The sequence below is a fragment of the Aricia agestis genome, chromosome 5 (genome assembly GCF_905147365.1).
Source record: "Aricia agestis chromosome 5, ilAriAges1.1, whole genome shotgun sequence".
In the NCBI taxonomy this organism is placed as follows: Eukaryota; Metazoa; Arthropoda; class Insecta; order Lepidoptera; family Lycaenidae; genus Aricia; species Aricia agestis.
In genome coordinates this window covers 14,762,483-14,782,742 of record NC_056410.1, presented here as the reverse complement: position 1 = coordinate 14,782,742, position 20,260 = coordinate 14,762,483, and the positions used below count along the sequence as shown (strand labels likewise).

The following is a 20,260-nucleotide window of genomic DNA, read 5'->3' as shown; positions in this document are numbered from 1 at the left end:
ATACGCCTTACAAATTGCCGATCCAAAATTCCGTATGGGTATGAAGACGGCTTTTTTGTTTGAGTTCCCAGCATTGTTCTCATAGAAAATGTTGTTCATTTTGACATTTTGTATAATATTGTAATAAGCGAAGTTAATGTATTAGATCAACATGACATAAGTAAGTTGGGAAACTTTGGGTAACTTATATGCGTGAACTTTAAAGATTGATAAACAAGACTTTCCAAGCTAAGTTTGACTTCGTTAACATAACATTATTAACATAAATACGTCTCACGTCTGATGTGAGGAGCTCTTACATCGTGAAAATCTTGCTTATTTGGCCTGGTGTGACCAGAGATATAGGTACAGGGTGTAACAAAACTAATTAGTGTAATCTAAGGCCCGTATAAATAGTCAGTACTTAAGACGTGGGAGAGCCATGCTTCGGCACGAATGGGCCAGCTCAACCGGAGAAATACCACGTTCTCACAGAAAACCGACGTAAAACAGCGCTTGCGCTGTGTTTCGCCGAGTGAGTGAGTTTACCGGAGGCCCAATTCTCTACCCTATTCCCTTCCCTACCCCCCCCCCATTCCTTTCCCTGCCCATCCCTACCCTACCCTATTACCCTATTCCCTCTTAAAAGGCTGGCAACGCACCTGCAGCTCTTCTGATGCTGCGAGTGTCCATGGGCGACGGAAGTTGCTTTTCATCAGGTGACCCGTTTGCTCAAAAAAAAAAAAATAGATGCGACCCGGTCCCAAGACGCGGTTCGGCTCTGTGATTGGTCCAAATTTTGACAGCCAACCAATCACATAGAGCCTGAACCGAATCTTGAGACCAAGATGCATCTTGAGTACTGACTAATATACGGGCCTAACACTTTTAGCGCTATATAGAGTTCGCTGAAAGAGTAACTTTTGTTTTTCACCTTACCTTTTTCACCTTGGTGTGGAAAAAAATATATATTATTATATAAATTTGCTTTTTCAGCGCTGCGCCTTTTACAATGAACTCTATATAAGGTACACTCACACACTCTAAAGTATTATCAATTTGTTTTGTTACACCTTGTAAAAGGGCTCAAGGAAACCTAGCTATTAACTGACTTTGTGTTTTTCTTAACACATGAGGCACGTTTGGTAACTTTTAGAAACCAACAAAGAATTCTATTTAAGTTTAAATCATAAAGTTAATATACCTGCTAGGTATATTAACTTTATGGTTTAAATAGAAGTCTTTGGTTACTAAGGGGAGTGTTGATGCTCATTAAGATTTCGTAGAGCATATGAATTATTGAGACAGCGCATTAAAACTCCCTAATAAAGTCTGGTATCTCTAATCATATATAACGTATTCAACCAGACATTCATAATAATATATATTATAGAAAACTATGAAAATAAAACTATTTTCGTTAAGTGGTTACTCCGAGAGCAATGCATAGTGCTGCATCTTTTTAAACTGGTGTTATAAAAAGTGTATTTTCTTATGTAGTTTATGATTAATTGACATGAATTGACTTTAACCTACTTTCGTCGGTGTAGATAATGAGCATTATCTTTATCAACGGGTAAAATCAAATACTTTCATGATCCGTTATTTCTTATCCTGAGTGTATTGTAAGGTACCAACAGAATCATAATACATAAGATTTTGCATAACTTTTAAACATTTTTAAAGTTAGGTAATTGTTGTAGTTGAAAATATAATATCTAGATGCTAAAATCAAAGTGGACATGTGTAATGAAAACAGCATATTTTTAAATAAGCATGATAATATTATTACTTGTAATGACAAGCATTTTTGTGGCCATGCTGTCATTAAACTATTGCATTTTGTACATAATATTGAGTTTAATTCAGTTTACTATAAACTCGTATTTTAAGGATAATAAAAACAGTATATCGAAGCGACAGTGATAATTTACTGTTATCGTTGTATCAGGTAGTTTATCTGAAGATTAATTACTTGCCTATAATATTGATAAAGATTTGGGCGGCTATCCTAGGGCCAGTTGGTGAAAGGCCGTTACCTAACGCGTGTGACATATACGTCTTTTATCCGCGCGTAATATCTAGATATACGTGTAAAATGTCTGCAGAAGATTCTGTTACAGAGGTAAATTATTTTTCTACGAGGATTTTGTTTTTCTTTTTAACAAATTTTGTATGCTTTGATATCGTATCGTGTCGGTGTGAGATTCTAACAAAGCAATCCATACTAATATTATAAATGCGTAAGTGTGTCTGTCTATCTGTCTGTCCGTCTGTCTGTCTGTCTGTCTGTCTGTCTGTTACCTCTTCACGCTCAAACCGCTGAATCGATTTTGCTGAAATTTGGCATGGAGATACTTTGAGTCCCGAGAAAGGACATAGGATAGTTTTTATCCCGAAAAAATGTACGGTTCCCGCGCGATAAACTAATTTTGGCGCAACGGAGTTGCGGGCGTCATCTAGTATTGTATATTTGTGTATAAACTAAACCCTATCTATTTCAAACTAATAATAATATACAATTCAATATTATAACTAATATGACATACGGTATATTTATACTTATTTACTTTACTTTACTAGCTGTCCCGGCAAACGTTTCTTTGCCATATCAAGTAGTTCGCCCGTATTATTTTATTGAAGTGACTTAATAAGAATGTCACCATGGCAACGTCCATCGCTATCCCGTCGCACAAACAATGGTTGCGTCAGTCTTGAGTTGTAATAATTTACTATTATTTATTCAACAAATGCACTTGTCAATATAATAATCGGCCAAGTGCGAGTCAGACTCGCGCACGAAGGGTTCCGTACCGTTATAGAGGAAAAATAGGCGAAAAATTGTGTTTTTGTATGGGAGCCTTAATAGCCCTCCTTAATAGGTCCCGTTTTCACCCTTTGCGTATGGAACCCTAAAAAATACCCAGTAGCCGATACTCAGACCCACTGAATATGCATATAGGTTAAAATCAGTAAAGCCGTTTCGGAGGAGTACGCGGCCTAACATTCTGACACAAGAATTTTATATATGAGATTGTAAAATGAATACGTTTTACTTAAAAGTTATGAAAAGCAACCGTCCATTAAAGTTTTGTCATAAAAAATCAGTGACCACGTGGTGACGACAAAATATCTTATCAATAGAATTCCTTTACGTAATAATGCAATCGATTAATAATTAACAATTTGTTTATGTCTCAATCACAAATTGCCGTTGTAAATCGTATCTAAATCCACTATGAATCAAAGTATTTTAAAGCCCGTTATTATGGAAATACCAAAGCTAATTCTTTTATAGATATTACTATTATTAGTGGTTGGTTCCCAAAAATATTTAATTTACAATTATTATTAGTCTATCCACCGCACTCAGAGACATTTAATTATGATTAACCTTCAATTGAATGAAGATTTTGACAGATATAAATGTATGAGGCTTATGTCAAAAGTTTAAATTAATTACATTTAAGTAATTATGAATGTTCTACTCTGAGTGCGGCAGGATGCGTGAAATATACAAAATATAGTTCAATTTTTTTCAATAAAAAACAAAATTAAAAATGTAGTCCTGATTTTGTAAAGCTACTTTTGTAAAACAACTCTTCCTTTTTCAACGCAATATTATTTAAAACATTACGAGGACGCGCAAAGTAAATATTTTTATAATAGCCTTTTATTTTACGAGAAAGCGAATAGACGAGTTAAAGTTATCATTAATAGTATGTCAGAGAGCAATTTTAAAGTTGGAGAATAAACTAGCAGTCGGAGACAGGTGCGTCGGCCGTAGTTTTCATAGACACCGCTGGAAACTTCTGCTCAACTCTCTGCGGGCATGTTTAAGTAGATTTCACGTGCAAGAACAATACAAGCAATAATAAACTGAGTTTCAGTTCAGCTGCGGCTATTTTTAGGGTTCCGTAGTCAACAAGGAACCCTTATAGTTTCAGTCTGTCCGTCCGTCTGTCTGTCTGTCCGTATGTCTGTCAGTCCGTCTATCTGTCCGCGGTTTTGCTCAGAGACCATTATAGGACCTATAAAGCTGTAATTCGACATGAAGGCACGCATTAATGGTGCGGACAAAATGGCATATAAATTCTTAAGAAAATATATTTTTTCATTACCATAACCTCCTCCACTACACATCAAGCGGGGATGATTTTTTTTCTCGCGCCCCACCCCACCGTGTGGGGTAAGGTTTTTAAAAAATATTAGTATTCATAGATCATTTTCCGATTAAGGGATCCGTTTGTGAAATATGAAGTTTTAAAGTGGAAGAAATCGTTAGAGTCCAGTGTCCCCCCCCCCTTCTACCAGCTAAATGGTAGCTTTTGGAAATGTGAAAAATTCACGAGAATAGGAAATATGCTGAATTTAAAAAGAAAACTATCACGGCTAAGAAGACTTCATAAGTTATTGAGTAATAGTCAATCATCTAAAAAAATGTATTCGGTGAAGTATAAAGGAACTTTTCGTTCAAATTCCTTTGAACGTAACTGAGATGATGTTGTTAGTAGAGTAAAACACGTTATAAAGGTACATTAGCGGCATTACGGAATCCAATATTGCGCGTGACCCAACACGCACTTGGCCGGTTTTTATTTATAGAGTCAGTTTCAAACGAGACGAAATTAGGCGCAACTGAAGCAATAGAAAGTTGGAATATAGTGATACTATATCGTGTCTCATTTCATTTCTGGTTGTATAAAATGACCAAGGTTCTAGGTATGGTTTCTGCTGTTCTTGCTCGCTGCTCTACTACTACTACCAAACCACTATATCCACGAAAATGCATTTAGTTTTCTTATTCTTTAGTTATCGCGTAAATAACAGTTACAAACTCTTAAGTTTGGGTCAAGAATAAGTACGGACGATTAGGTCGTTGTACGCTGATTGTTGAAAAGTAAAGTTACATAGCGCAAACATAACAATTTATTTTAATTCGGAGAAAATATTCTGCTGTCACAAACACTGTATCCCATTTAACGTCACTTCACCTTATCCAATTATAAATATATTGGAAAAAGTATACAAAGTCTTTAAAGGAGTTCATCTGAGTATTTGAATAACAAGAAAGCGAATCGCAAAACTCGACTCGCTATTGAGCAACTCGACGGAGATTTGCATTCGAATAGGAACGATTATATTGTTGTTTGAAGGAATTAAGCCGGAGATCTAAGTCCAAAGTCTACAAGCCCTGACTTACATTTGTAATTGATTTGCCATGTTTTATTCTACTCACTATCTCGAGTCCTCGCTTAAGAGCTTCTTTTGCGAAATTCGTTTTATTCAAATTTATTTACTCTGCAAATATATTTATAATGGAAATTTCTCACTCGATAGGTATTTAAATATTTGTTAGAAAGCATTTTGTTTTGTATTTAATAATTCAGGGAGTTGGCTTTTTGCTAACAGGCTATTATTAGCAAAAAGTCAAGATGTTGTGATAAGCTTGTAAGAGTATTTTGATATCGTTGCTTGTAAGCAAAAGGCCAAGATGCCGACGTTTTTGAATGAACCGTCATGTTCATCATTCAACATGTCAAGTGGTTCCGAGATTTATAAAATTTTACTCTAACACCCACAAAGACCGGATTGTACTTTTTCTTGACTAAAATCTTAGTGTGTCTCAATATCTTGAGATCGATGTACACTTATGATTACGCCTTAGCACATCCTTCGGGCACTTTTGAAATTATGTCAAATGATCTAGGAGCTGCAATGGTACAGCGTACAAATGTCTGGTAGGCCATCGCTATCTAAATTGAGTTGAAAATTTGTTATGGCTGAATTTCAATTAAGTCCATCAGCCAAACTAAATTGGCGTTATCTATGGACCATACGGTCAAAAACATTGTTTAAAATGCAGTCATCAAAACGATCTTAATTTCCGATTCACTTTAAAATTGAAAATGATTCATATCTGTTACACAAAAACGCTATAAAAACGAAATTCATATTGCATTGCGCTTATAACTTTGTTTCGAAGACTACAAACGCACTAATTAAATTTAAATAAACTTATACGGTCTTACTACAAAAGATTTAAACACCTGATGAACAGTTGATTAGAGAAAAATTCAGTACAAAATGGTATCAAAACAACTGTTCAATAGATGTCTAATCTTTTGTGGTAAGACCGATAATGTCTATAACGACAAGATTTGTATTATTTCAAACGACAAAATGTTTGAAATTACGTTAAAAGTTCAAAGTATAACCTGTTAACATATTACTTTTAAAGAGAATTGTTAATCCGCATTCAAGAAGTATTTTACACGTTGGATAGCTCACACCATACTTCGTACTTATCTCGATTGCGATTTGTCCAATAAATCAGACGAAAAATTAATATTAGCACACTAGATAACATAAACCTTGTCAAAACAATGTATGTAAGTTAACTTACTATGTCCGAATATTATTATGTGCGATAGTGAAAAAATACCTTTGGGTTATAATTGTAGACCTTAACAGCAACTGCAAAACAGAGTTTCCTTACAGGTTAAAAAGAAAAGTATCTCAATAGATGGGTCACCGGCACGAGCGTCATGGGGCAGCCCTTTGGAGTTTATCCTGGCTTGTCTGGGCTATGCCGTCGGCTTGGGCAATGTCTGGAGATTCCCGTACCTGTGCTATAGAAATGGAGGAGGTAAATGCTGATATTATAATAATTATTGTTGTTAAAATATTTTTACTAGACGTTGTTGTAAATTACCTGCGGCAAAAAAAATTCTTCCGCGACTGCAAATATATTACAACCCATCATTATAAAGTGATTCGGCGGCTTAAACATGAAGAGATAACATAAAGACAGACACATTTTTGGATTAATTGTTACATTTTTAGTAGTTCTGACAATATACTGTATCGTACATCATTTTATCATCATTGGCTGATGCCTGTTTCTAAAGCTTAGACTATAATCGATTTCGAAAAAACATCATTTAATTACTACTTCTTTAACTGCTACAACTTTTTACTACTTTTAGGGCCTGTTTCACCACTTTCTGATAAAGTGCCGAATATAATTGCCGATTCTCCGTACTTGATCTGTCAAGTTAATTGGTGGATAGCTTATTCGTCACTTCAGGAAGTGGTGAAACAGGCCCTTAAAACGCTTTCTAATTGCTATTCAATCACTAAAATCAACGGTGTAACGTTTTCACAGAAAATGTATTTTAGGCCCGATTCGACCAAACTTGAAGTTACACGAGTATAACTATCATGAGAATAATTTTACTCCTTTAATTTACTCTAGCGTATTATCGTTTGCATTTTACCAAGTTACTCAAAGAGTATGAAATAAAATGTCAATTATAGTTCACAATGACACCGACCGTGACAGTTGAACCCTGTTGTGCAACTATTCTCAGTTTAATATTTACTCCACCAAAATAGCCCGTGTAAATATTTACTCCCGTGTAATTACCTCATTCTTGGATTAGAAGTTGGAAAAACGCAAAACCAGCTTACTCTTAGATTAGGAGACAGTTATACTTGAGTAAAATTTTACTCCAGTTTGGTCGAATCCGCCCTTAGTGACATAATATTGGCAGGTAAAATGATTTAACCGGTTTCCATCAAGAATCATTAGTGATAATCCTTCTTCACTAGACTAAGCCCAAATTCCCGACCAACGGAAACTACGAATTTTGTGATACGATTTAGGTTAATAGGAGATTTGTAGCTCTAAACTAGATTTTGACAAACACTCAAAGAATGTTTGTTAGTTAAACTTAATAGGAGTATGTATCGATATTTTTTGGATATATTAACGAGATTGAGGATTAATATATGGTCAATCAATTATATTATTATTCGTTAAAATCAATGTTTTCAGAATATTATAATCTTTTAAAAGATATTATTATCTCATCGTCTCTTTTTTTTTTGTTTCAGGTGCCTTTCTCATACCATTCTTCCTCATGTTGGTACTAATTGGTCTGCCGCTTTTCTACCTAGAACTTTATATCGGCCAGTACACAGCCCTCGGTCCAATAAAAGCCTTCAGTTCCATTGCGCCGTTCTTCACTGGCGTGGGCTACTGTACTCTGGTGGTGATCAGCATTATATCAGTGTACTACATGATAATAGTCGCCTGGACGCTCTTCTATACTATCGTTTCTATCGCTGGGTTCATTGACTGGGGATCCTGTGAGAACAGCTTCAATACAGACTGTAAGTATTACTTTTGTCAGTTTCATGCCTTTTTTTTTAACGGGCAAAAAGCCCACCACACATTCCCACCAATGCAACTCCTATGTCGTCAGGATCAACAGTGGCAACCAACCACGAAAACCCTTTGATATGATCTCAGGGATGCCCGAGGGACAAGCTAAATCTGTCTTGGGACCCACAACGAAATTGATCAGAAGAAAGGTAGGAGGAGTAGGAGATATCCGATTCCCCTCCCCAAGCAAAGCGGGAGACAGCCAAATTGTAATGACAATTAATGTCCGAACAAGAGGTTCATGCCTGGTCATAAATACAAAGTGCTATGACGGGAAGAAAGCATGAACGTTCTTACTTTGCAGTACGAAAAGTATATCTAAAGTAACCATACATTTTTTGTATAATTACATTGATTTTGTGTACTTTTGTTAAGTATCGTTTCCATTTCATTTAAATACGTAAATGTAAAACCCTGAAAAAGTAGAAGCGCGCAAACAAAAAATATAGATCTAATATATAAAAATAAGTCGGGTTTTCCTCCAGAACGCACGAACCGATTTCCACGGTTTTGCATTCGTTGGAAAGTTCTCGGGCTCCGTGAGTTCTATAGAAAAAAAAACAGAAAAAACTTCAAGAGAAAAGCAGGAAAAGAGGGAAAATAATTTTACGGCAAAACAACATTTGCCGGGACAGCTAGTACGTTATAACAAAAGCCTCGAAAATATTTTCAAATAACCATTACACTATTTGTATCCAGATGTGTTTATTTTTCGAACCACCAAAATCGGTATTCACTCTAGATAACAAAATATCAAGCTACAAAATATAAACTAGCAACAGCAGTAATAAAAACTATACATCAAGCGCTCTTGGTTAAATTGCAATGTAGGGCTGTAGATTTGATTTTGAGGATGTAGCATAAATCGTTTGTAACAAGTAAGTTAGGTACTTAATTGTAAGTTTACTGTAAACTTACAATTAAGTACCTAACGTACTTGTTACAAAAGTTTACTGTAAACTTACAATTATAGTGAAGCAGAACTGAAAATGTTACAATAGAGCTAAAAGTTATTTTCTATAGTGAAAACTAAAAAGTGACACCCCTATTCCGAAAATCCAGCAGCTAGATTAGTACTAGCTTATACTACATCAACTCCGCTCCTAATGTATGGAAAGTCCGTTTTATTCAAATTTCTCGAATAAATCAGCTTCCGTTATACATATGACGCGCTCGCGATGAATCGTAACAATTTTATGCTCAGTATATTATAGTCGTAAAGGCGAATTCTGATATATCTTCGGTGATAGTGATGTATGAAACAGTTATGGGGGACATTATGTTGTCTATACTAATATTATAAAGAGGTAAACTTTGTTTGTTTGTTTGTTTAATTGTAATGAACAGGCTCAAAAACTACTGGACCGATTTTAAAAATTCTTTCACCATTCGAAAGCTACATTATTTACGAGTAACATAGGCTACTTTTTTTATTTTGGAGAATATAGGGTTCCGTAAGATATTTCAGTTTTTCGGAAACAACCAGAAAATTTACTTATTTTGCGTACGCTGCCTAAACTATAAAAGATAGAACTATACAATGTTCTAAGTAAATGTAGGTCTTATAAATATCTACAAAAATGTCCGCGACACAATATACCTATCTATGTCAAGTGAGGCACAAAAACCATTTTTTGATTTAAAAATCTTGATTTTTTTGGACTACATTTAAACGCATTTATTTTACTCATGCCAATAATCCTTATCAAAATAAATAATTTCATCACTAAGTACAGTTTATGTAGATTATATTTGCTCTCTGAATGATTAAAATTGGACGTTTGGTTTAGCAGTTATGGCTAAAATTAAAATATTGCGATTTACGCCCGTTTCGAAGTGGGCGCTACCAATGCCACAGAATAGATAATAGTACAAGTACCAATGCAGGGGTGCGCATTGTACACATTGAAAAGGTCTACAGAAAACTGCGCGATGGTATATCATTTTTTTTTATGAAATAAGGGGGCAAACGAGCAAACGGGTCACCGGGTGGAAAGCAACTTCCGTCGCCCATGGACACTCGCAGCATCAGAAGAGCTGCAGGTGCGTTCCCGGCCTTTTAAGAGGGAATAGGGTAATAGGGGAGGGCAGAGATGGGAAGGGAAGGGAAGGGAATAGGGGAGGGTAGGAAAGGGAATAGGGTAGGGGATTGGGCCTCCGGTAAACTCACTCGGCGAAACACAGCGTAAGCGCTGTTTCACGCCGGTTTTCTGTGAGAATGTGGTATTTCTCCGGTCGAGCCGGCCAATTCGTGCCGAAGCATGGCTCTCCCACGTATAAGTATATCTCTTATGGATATATCCCACAATAACATATTTTTTGTCATTTACTTTTAACTTCAAATAATGGCTAATTTTCGAAGCGATTTTAACCAATACGGCAATAATCCTTATTCAATTAAATACTTTAAATACATTATTGATTATGTCGCTTTACAGCATAATTATTACGATTTTAATTTTAAATTAATATTTTCTAAGATATTACAGATTTAAAAATTGCGGGAGGTAAGTAGCTTTTGCGGCAGTACCGACCAATGCGGGCCACGGGTAGTAATTAATATAAATTATTTAAAATCAAACTACTGAATCGATTTTAATAATTTTTTCAGTGACTTAGGCAATAATTTATTTTATACCCGTGCGAAGCCGGGGCGGGTCGCTAGTAAATAATAAAATTATAATGAACTTCGTTAGTCGTTAAGGCATATGAATGGAGCGCATAATAAACCTTTTTATACCTGCACTTATCGTTCTGAAAAATTATAAGCTTGGTGCTATTAACATGATAATATCTTATTATCCTTGTGTGTTTCGTCGCATGTACTCGGTCGTAATTTCCATTAATGTGTGCGTGAGTTTATGAAGTAAAGTGTAATTTATAAAAATATATTGATAAAAATAAATGAAGACACCTTTTATTTGTCGTGTAAAATAATAAACATTAAATAATACAATAATAACAATGACGTGTAAAAATATAATAAACAGAGTTGAGTGCGTCTAGCATGCGTACAACGAGATAATATCTCACTCTCGAGTGTAGTTAAAAACTACTCTTCTCATAATGTCAAAATCTCGACAAAACTCGATAAAAATGTGTTGTCATGTTAGGGTTCGCCTATGACGTAAAAATATTCATTGGGGTTCGTAGACAAAAACAGCACAGATTAAAAAAAATACAATTACTTATCTCTAATTTTGACGACAGATCTACACAAGAAAAAATGTATTGTGTCATATTAGGGTCAATAGAGATGAAGAGACAAACCATCAAACATCGAGAAAACATGTAAGTAGACAACATTTTCTCGTTGGCACATGCTAGGCGCACTGGCCTAAATCCGACATCTTGCACGCGTAATATCAGAATAGACGGAAAATTTATCAAACTTCAAACAAAACTATTTGTTTACTGTCTATACTAGTGCTACCTCCAGCGTAAAAACATTGCAAAAATATCCTATTGCAAAATGTGTTTGTGCACAAAAAGGCGAGAAAGTACGAAACAAATAAATTGCAAAATTACGTTCCAATGTACTGCTAAGTTTTCTAGTTGTTCCAAGTTTAAAATATAATGATTAGAAAACCGCACGATACTTATTCGTACGTTATGTGTGGGGTGAGTAATGTTGACTCTAAAAGCACTTCGCTGTTATATGGACAGACTTTACGATGCATTATAGTCTATTTTTCAACCGGCAAATAATGCAGCTACGATAAAAACAAAGCGGCTTTATTAGTGTCATTAAGCTTATTCTAATTGGAGTCTTTTACTGTCCCTCTTTACACATAAACTATTTCTCTCTTTTCGAAAATATCTTGGAAACGCACTCACCCACTTACAATAACTATGGGGGATTTCAACACCTGTATGATTAAGGATAATAGTAGGTCCAGGAAATTTAAAGCTATCATTGACTGTCTAAACTTACACTTGATACCACTTCAAGCTACCCACTGTGTGCCAGGTTGCTTACCATCTCTGCTGGATTTAATGGTGGTGTCTTCGCCGAACTATGTCACCAAAGGAGGCCAATGTTCGGCAGACATTTTCTCCTACCATGACATTATTTACTTGTCGTACAATATACGGCCACCAAAGGCCAAACCTACCATTAAATTCCAGAGAAGTTTTAAAAAATCAATTGGTCTAATATATTCGAGACTGATGATATTAACATGAAGTTTGAGCTCTTTAATGAAAAGATTGTTGAACTTTTTGACAAACATGCTCCGATTAGGCCAGTAAAAATAAAACACCTTCCTGCACCCTGGCTTACCCCAGAAATCAAAACATTATAGCACAAAAACATTCAGCTAAATCACAAAAACATTCAGCTAAATCAAAATACAAAAAAAGTGGCACAGACGAGCACCGTGAGAGGTACTTAAAATTAACAAAACGATGCAACAAGACTGTTAGAGATGCAAAAAGACGCCATATTCACTCTTCTCTTGAAAAAAGCGACCCCGCTAAAATCTGGAATTTCCTTAAGACCCTAGGTGTTGGTAGAAATAATGATTCCTCTTTAACTCTCAATAACATAGACATTAATGTTCTAAATAACCAATTCACCTCCCATTATACACCTCTCGATCCTAATTCTAAATCACAATTGATACATTTACTCTCATCTGCGCCTACACCTGACTATCCTCCCTTCTTTTTCAGCCGAGTTACTGTGGAAGAAATAAAAAAGAATATCATGGGTATTTCGTCAAATGCAGTTGGTGATGACAATATAAGCAGAAAGATAGTCACGTTAATAATAAATGAAATTGCACCTATTGTCATGCACATTTTCAATTTTTCCATCGAGAATGGTGTTTTCCCGTCTATCTGGAAAAGGGCACAAATGATTCCATTGCCTAAAAAGAGTAAGCCCACATCTTCAACAGACTTCCGTCCAATTTCGATACTGCCGTTTTTGTCCAAAGTTATTGAAAGATCAATCCAGCAGCAACTATTGTCTTTCATAAATAAAAACAGTCTTCTTAGTACCTTCCAATCAGGATTTAGACCTGGCCATAGCACTGCCACGGCACTAGTCAAGGTCACGGATGATACAAGATCTGCTATGGACAATAAATAACTCACTTTACTTGCCCTTCTAGACTTCAGTCGTGCCTTCGATTGTGTAGACCATGATATTCTTTTAAGTAGACTTAAGGCTCTTAATTTTTCGCCTACGGTCCTCGGTTGGATCCGAAGCTACCTTGGGGGGCGCCAACAGCGTGTTCGAGTAAATAACAAATTCTCTTGTTGGTCCACTAGCTTTGTTGGTGTTCCTCAAGGCGGCGTACTCTCCCCTGCTCTATTCGCTTTGTTTATAAACTCTATAACAGTCATGCTTAAGTTTTCTCTCTTTCATTTGTACGCAGACGATCTCCAAATCTACACTCAGTCTTTCTTAGAGGATCTTCCAAGTAAAGTTATCAACTTTAATAGTGACTTAAATACAATCTGTGAGTGGAGTAGGCGTAACGGCCTCACTATCAATCCCAATAAGTCGCAGATCATTGTCATTGGCAGCCGGGGATTAAGTAGTCTCAAGGATTTACTGGGTGAACCTCCCTCCGGTGCTCGTGTGTGGTACTTCTGTTGAACCTCCCTCCGGTGCTCGTGTGTGGTACTTCTGTTCCTTTTAGTAAAAAGGTGAGGAACCTGGGTGTTCTCATGGATGAACATCTTTCTTGGTCGGACCATATCTCAGTGATCAGTAGTAAGGTGTACGCGGTTTGGCGCTCACTGGGAAGGTTTAAGAACGTATTACCGATTAAAACCAAAATCACGCTTGCTGAATCCTTATTTTTATCAATTTTAGATTATGCAGATACATGCTATGTAGACCTCACTGAAGAAAAACTAAATAAGCTTGAGCGTCTCCAAAATATTGCAATTCGCTTTGTCTTTGGTCTGCGTAAATTCGACCACATATCGGATTACCGTTCTAGGCTTTCTTGGTTGCCCATACGTCTTCGTCGTAATATGCGTGTTCTATCCTCTTTGTACACCTTGCTGCATGATCCAAGGGCACCGTCGTACCTAAAGGATAGATTTAACTTCCGAACATCGGATTCCAAACAATTTCGCTCTTCGGCTAATCTCCTTCTCCAAATCCCTAACCATAAAACATTTTTTTATGGACAGTCCTTTACGGTCAGGTCGATACTTTTATGGAATTCTTTACCAACTAATATAAGGCAAGCTAAAAGCATTTCTAGTTTTAAATCGTTAGTTAAAAACCATTATTTAGATTCACTTTCAAACAATCAATAATATTATTGATAATACAATTCAGCCATCACAAAATTGAAAATACTTCATGACTTATTCCTTTTATATTATTAATATAATTATAGTATGTATTAGTTTATAATATTATAGTTATTATTTGTGTATTAGAATGTAAATTGTTGTGTAATTATTACGTATATATTAGAATATATTATATAAAATAGGTATTAAATATTGTATTATATTATATACATATTAGAATATAATTTAGTTGATAAGTTTCATTACTTCTAGTTTGTAGTGCACAGTATACCCTAAACTAATTGTTTATTGTACTCCTATACCAAAGGTTGCTTGGTAGAAATTGCTCAATAGCAATAAAGCCGCCTTTGTGTTCATGTGTCCTTGTTGAATGTATGTTTATGTTTGTACTACAACTTTTTTGAACGTAATAAAGTATATTCTATCTATTCTATCTATCTATCTATCTTAATTAGAAACTTCATTTTATAATAATTTTTATTATCAACTAGTAAAATTGCAAAAAGATTACAATATTTTTTAATTTGAAGTAAATCTTAATATATAAAAATGGATTTTCAAATGTGTTAGTCGCGCTAAAACTCGAAAACAGCTGAACGGATTGGGCTGATTATAGTCTTAAAATATTCGTAGAAGTCCAGGGAAGGTTTTAAAGTGACACAAAGTTCACCGGGACAGCTAGTCTTCTTATATATAAAAATGGATTTTCAAATGTGTTAGTCGCGCTAAAACTCGAAAACGGCTGAACGGATTGGGCTGATTTTAGTCTTAAAATATTCGCAGAAGTCCAGGGAAGGTTTTAAAGTGACACGAAGTTCACCGGGACAGCTAGTTATATATAAAAATGGATTTTCAATTACGTTAGTAACGCTAAAACTCGAAAACGGATTGGGCTACTTTTAGACATAATATATTTGTAAACGTCCAGGGAAGGTTTTAAAGTGACACGAAGTTCACCAGTAGTTACGGGACGGGACAGCTAGTTGTTATTTAAATTTTTTATCACTTAAAATTATGGTTTCAGTCTCAACGCATGTTTTGATTGTATTTGAATGCGATTAAATTCAAATACAATCAAATCGAATGTAATATCAGAGAAATTGATTCACAAGTAGATAGCGAACCAACAAATCATTTTTTTTTGTGCCTGGATTAAATGGACGGGTTCTGTCAAGCTCCGATTAAAGATTACTACTAGATTAAAGATCACGACCAACATTGACTTTACGTAATCCGACCAACTAATGTGACTTCACTCTCTACAACTCTACCTTTTGCCTGTGAAAAAATTTCTCTGGTAGATATTAGAGCCATAGCATGCTCTAATACTGGAACTCAACTGCAAATTTAATTTACCTTATACTTGCTTTTTTTTGAGGGTAAAAATCAATTCCATCTTACTAAAAATTATCCTAACCTAACTTAGTTTGTTACAGCGGTCAGTACGATGCGGATTGTCGAGAGAACAACACCGGCCTCGCTACTGACCTGACGTACTACCTCCGTCAGTGCATGCCTATTGGAGATATCTGCCAGATGAACGGATTCACACCCTACGATGCTTTATACTGCCAAGACGGTGATAACCTCATACCGTGGTACACCAATGTGACTAGGACTCTTGCTGCTGAGGAGTACTATAAGTAAGTTAACACCTCCATCGTGGGTATCGCAGACAATAGATTTTCAATTGTTATGCGTCAGCCGGCTGGTGCTTGGAGATTGATGTGTTGAAGCTATTGTTGTCCTAAGAACTATTGGAGAAATTGTTTTATTCATAGCGGCGTACCTACGTGATGTGTTCAAGTAATGTCAAGCTGTTGTGCTTTATTTATTAGTACTAACAATTACTTGGCAAAACCTGACCAAATAAAGTAGGTCATCTGCTTGTAGGTCAATTTCTCTGTAGGTGCATTATGAACTCTATATGGTTATTATCTGGGAACTAATTACTTATGTCTTGTATAATAGCATTAGATAAACGACTTATAAATTATGTTAAAGCTAATTAACGGTCATTAACTCATGGTAAAATAATTATTACTTTACTTTAATTAAATGACGATTTTGACTGAAACTCCATACACTTACTGCTAAGCTTTTCGTGAATTTAAAGATAAGTGATTGTAATAATACATATTTTGAAATATTGTACGTACTTATTTGCAGTGAAAGAGTGCTTGGTAGAGGTGACGCTACCTGGGAAAATTGGGGAAGCATACAGTGGCATCTAGTTGGATGTCTCTTTGGTTCATGGCTTATTGCATTCTTCTGCGTCATCAAGGTAAGTCTATTCTATATTTACCTGAAACAAAAACCTATAAACGTTAGAAATACCTATAGAATAGAATATCTATAGTTTTGCGGAAACCGCTGTGAATGCTTCTATTGAAAGGGTGTAGGCTTTGGACCACATAAAAACGAAGAGTACTTGACATAATATCGCAGTGAAACCTCACATTCTTTAGCTATTTAGACTCTAAGCTAACCACCCAGGAACTGATGTATTAATAGTATGTTACTCGGTTGACTAAGAGTCAATTCAGACCGAACCGCGAAACGTAGATGCATTTCTAAAGTATGGATTTAACAGACTTTAATTGCGTGAGAGGTCGTGCAAATTTGTCAATACAATATACAAATTTAGTACAAAGGAGAATGAGTATAGTAGTCCAAATTTCCACCACTAACGAGACTCATATTGACTTATTGTCCATTAAATATAGAGTAACTTTCATTATGAGACAAATTAAAAATAAGCTATCAGTAAAAAGTTATGACCGTATGAAAAAATATTTTTTGGGTGAAAATATTGATATTCATATTCATCTATTTCAGTAAAATGCCAAGCGACATGACTTAACATAGATTGAGTAGTTAAAAAGTGCAATGGATCATATTAATACTATTTTATGGAATAAAATGGTGGAAAACTTTTTCATTCCGTCATAACTTTTTACTTACAGGCATCTTACAGGATATTTTTGGTTGCGGTCCAGTTATAATGATTCCGTATTTAGCAAACCATTACGTAAGTGTTATTGGTTGTGGACATTTGCACCAAACTCATTAAATTTTTATAACATCTACAATATTTTTCATGCAAAATGGTAAAAAACACGAATTTTCATTCAGCCATAACTTTTCACTGACAGGGTATTTTCGATTGCGGTCTGGTTATAATGATTCAGTATTTAGTTGACAATTTTACTATATAGGTCTCGTTATTGGTGGAAATTTGGACCAGACTCCATACATTTTAAAACATACTCCTTTATAAATGCGAGGCATATTTACGATAATACTAAAGACGTGTAAATGCGTCGCGTTGTGGTCTGAATTGACCCTAAGGGGTTTGTGATACATATTTATCGTTTCAGGGAGTACAATCGGCGGGGAAAGTGGTATATTTCACGGCACTTTTTCCCTACGTCATGTTGACGGCGTTGTTCGTTCGGGGAATCACGCTGGAGGGAGCGGTCGACGGCATCACATTCTACCTGTCGCCTAATTGGGAAACTTTATTGGAAGCACGCGTTTGGGGCGACGCCGCCTCGCAGGTGAGAATTGAGAATTTCCACAATGAAAAGTTAAAGGAAATGCTAATTAAGTCTTTGACTCAGAGTAATTATCCTGTGTAAGAAGTGCGAAAACACAAAACCTGCCAGCAAATAGCTTTGTTAATTTTAATAACCGCAAACTAAAGTACAAGCAGGAAGAAAAGTTGTATACGGATTCGGTAGTTTAAAAAGTGGTCGCGAGGTGCTAGTAAAGTCTCGGTTTGTTTGTATAGTTGTATAGCCAGTGGGTGTTAAAAAAGCACAGTTTTAATCTTACTCTCAAAAGGCCCCTTCGGACAGTCATTTAAAGTTCGAAAGTTGAAGTTTGAAACTTGTGACAAAAATAAATCTTACGCTATCTATTCATCGCCGCCGTGTTTCATATAATGGAGCAGAAAATAAAAATGTTCTAATTAAAAGTTTGACAATTATTTAGGGGAGAAGACAAATGGGTTATTGGATGACGCTAATTGTACCATCGAGAAAATTGATTCCTAGGCAGTTGACAGACCAACGTCATTTGGTCGGATCATATCAATTCAATGTTAATTGTGATCTGTCGGCTGGGTTTGACATAACGCCACCAAACTACGTAGGTCCCCCCCATCTGCCTACTTCTCTGATAGTACATTTTTTCTTTAAAACTTTGTTGCTAATAAACTATAGATAGGAATAAAACTATATCATAATTTTGTTTTAATTAGTTAGATATTATATCATTATTATGAGGTTTGTTATTAAATGTTTTAATAAAAAATTGCATATATGCAATAATATTTTAAGGAATTCATCTTTCAAAAGATATCGTACATGATATCGCTTGTAAGTTGTAACATAATTTATAACTTTTTTTGTAGATTTTCTACTCATTCGGAGTAGCGTGCGGGTCCCTCGTGACGTTGGCGTCGTACAACAACTTCCGCAACAACTGTCACTTTGACGCGGTGTTCGTGTCGCTCGCGAACTTCATGACGTCGATCTACGCCGGGTTCGCGATCTTCTCGGTGCTCGGCTTCCAAGCGCAGCTCATGGGTGTCAGCGTTGATGGTGAGTTTTGAAATTGGAACAATTTGTGACAACGTCTTCATGTCGCTTTCAATTTTTACAGGGTATGTTCCGAAATACAATCCAGCATACTGGCCAATTTGTCATTATGTTCCGAAAATTGGTCATGATGTTCCGAAATCTAAGCCAGTGCCAGAGTAGACAGAATGATAGAGTATGCCGACTTAGAACTGATGTTGAAATTTTTAAATTTGACGTTTTATGACGAAAATCGTCGCTAGGGTTGTTAACTTGTTACCTACGAATTTAAAAATATGACATATTCGATGGACATGTTCCTCTTTGGTCGTATTGTTGTTTGTGTTTTGGCATATGCGATTAAAATTGCCAGAATCCAATTTTGAAATCTTTATTTTAAATATTTAAAAATAAATTATATCAGCCAGCGCGAGGCACATTCCGTTCATAATCCTAGTGAAACCCGACGAATTTGACAGATATTGAAACCCGTCCGTTTCTTTGCAGTCGAACTACTGGTCGTTATGTCTATTGTGCCAGTGCAGTGACGTATATGACATTTTTGCGGTGTCATTATCAACTTGTAATCGAGGTCAACCAACCTTATAGTCTATTTATATATTTTATTTTATCAAACTAAACATTAAACATTAAGCAAAGCCTTAAGCCACATTGCTAAGTTAAGTTTGTGGTGCATTGCCACAACGGCGTCATGCCACATTGGAGCGTTGTAACTTGTAACGTACTCGGTGCATTGACGTAACGACGGATACTGATATGACTGTCATATGCTGTGCGATAACTCATGACTCGTCACAAAATGGCTTTGTAGCAATTAATGCGATATTCCGTTACGACAACGAACTCACCAAGGAGATTTGGCTTCGCTCTTAATTCAGTATTTGCAAGTAGTGAATTCTTGTTATACAAATATCAATATTGTTCTAATTGAATGCGAAACCTTCGCTGAGAAGTACGGGATGAAAATAAACTTTAAACAGCATATTAAATAATGGACGCTGTTAAGCATTCGTGTACTAACCCACACAAAAATTACGTATTGAGTTATGAATGCAGTTATGTTCTGTAAATGATTTAGAACAAGACTGCATTCAAACTTTAACAACAAAAAAAATTGTGGGTTAAGACACTAATGCTTAACAGCGACCATTTATAAGTTTTAAAA

The 20,260-nt window shown here is 35.7% G+C and overlaps 1 protein-coding gene across 1 annotated transcript in view; it reads left to right on the top strand.

The window, feature by feature from the left end:
• The first annotated feature begins 2,077 nt into the window (after positions 1-2,077).
• LOC121727127 (sodium- and chloride-dependent glycine transporter 1-like) overlaps positions 2,078-20,260 on the top strand; it is a 33,844-nt gene continuing 15,661 nt past the window's right edge. Inside the window, exons 1-7 of the mRNA XM_042114806.1 lie at positions 2,078-2,104; positions 6,481-6,628; positions 7,879-8,157; positions 15,918-16,134; positions 16,661-16,775; positions 17,872-18,051; positions 18,909-19,098. Coding sequence (XP_041970740.1) covers positions 2,078-2,104; positions 6,481-6,628; positions 7,879-8,157; positions 15,918-16,134; positions 16,661-16,775; positions 17,872-18,051; positions 18,909-19,098 — 1,156 coding nt within the window. The remainder of the gene's footprint in view (positions 2,105-6,480; positions 6,629-7,878; positions 8,158-15,917; positions 16,135-16,660; positions 16,776-17,871; positions 18,052-18,908; positions 19,099-20,260) is intronic.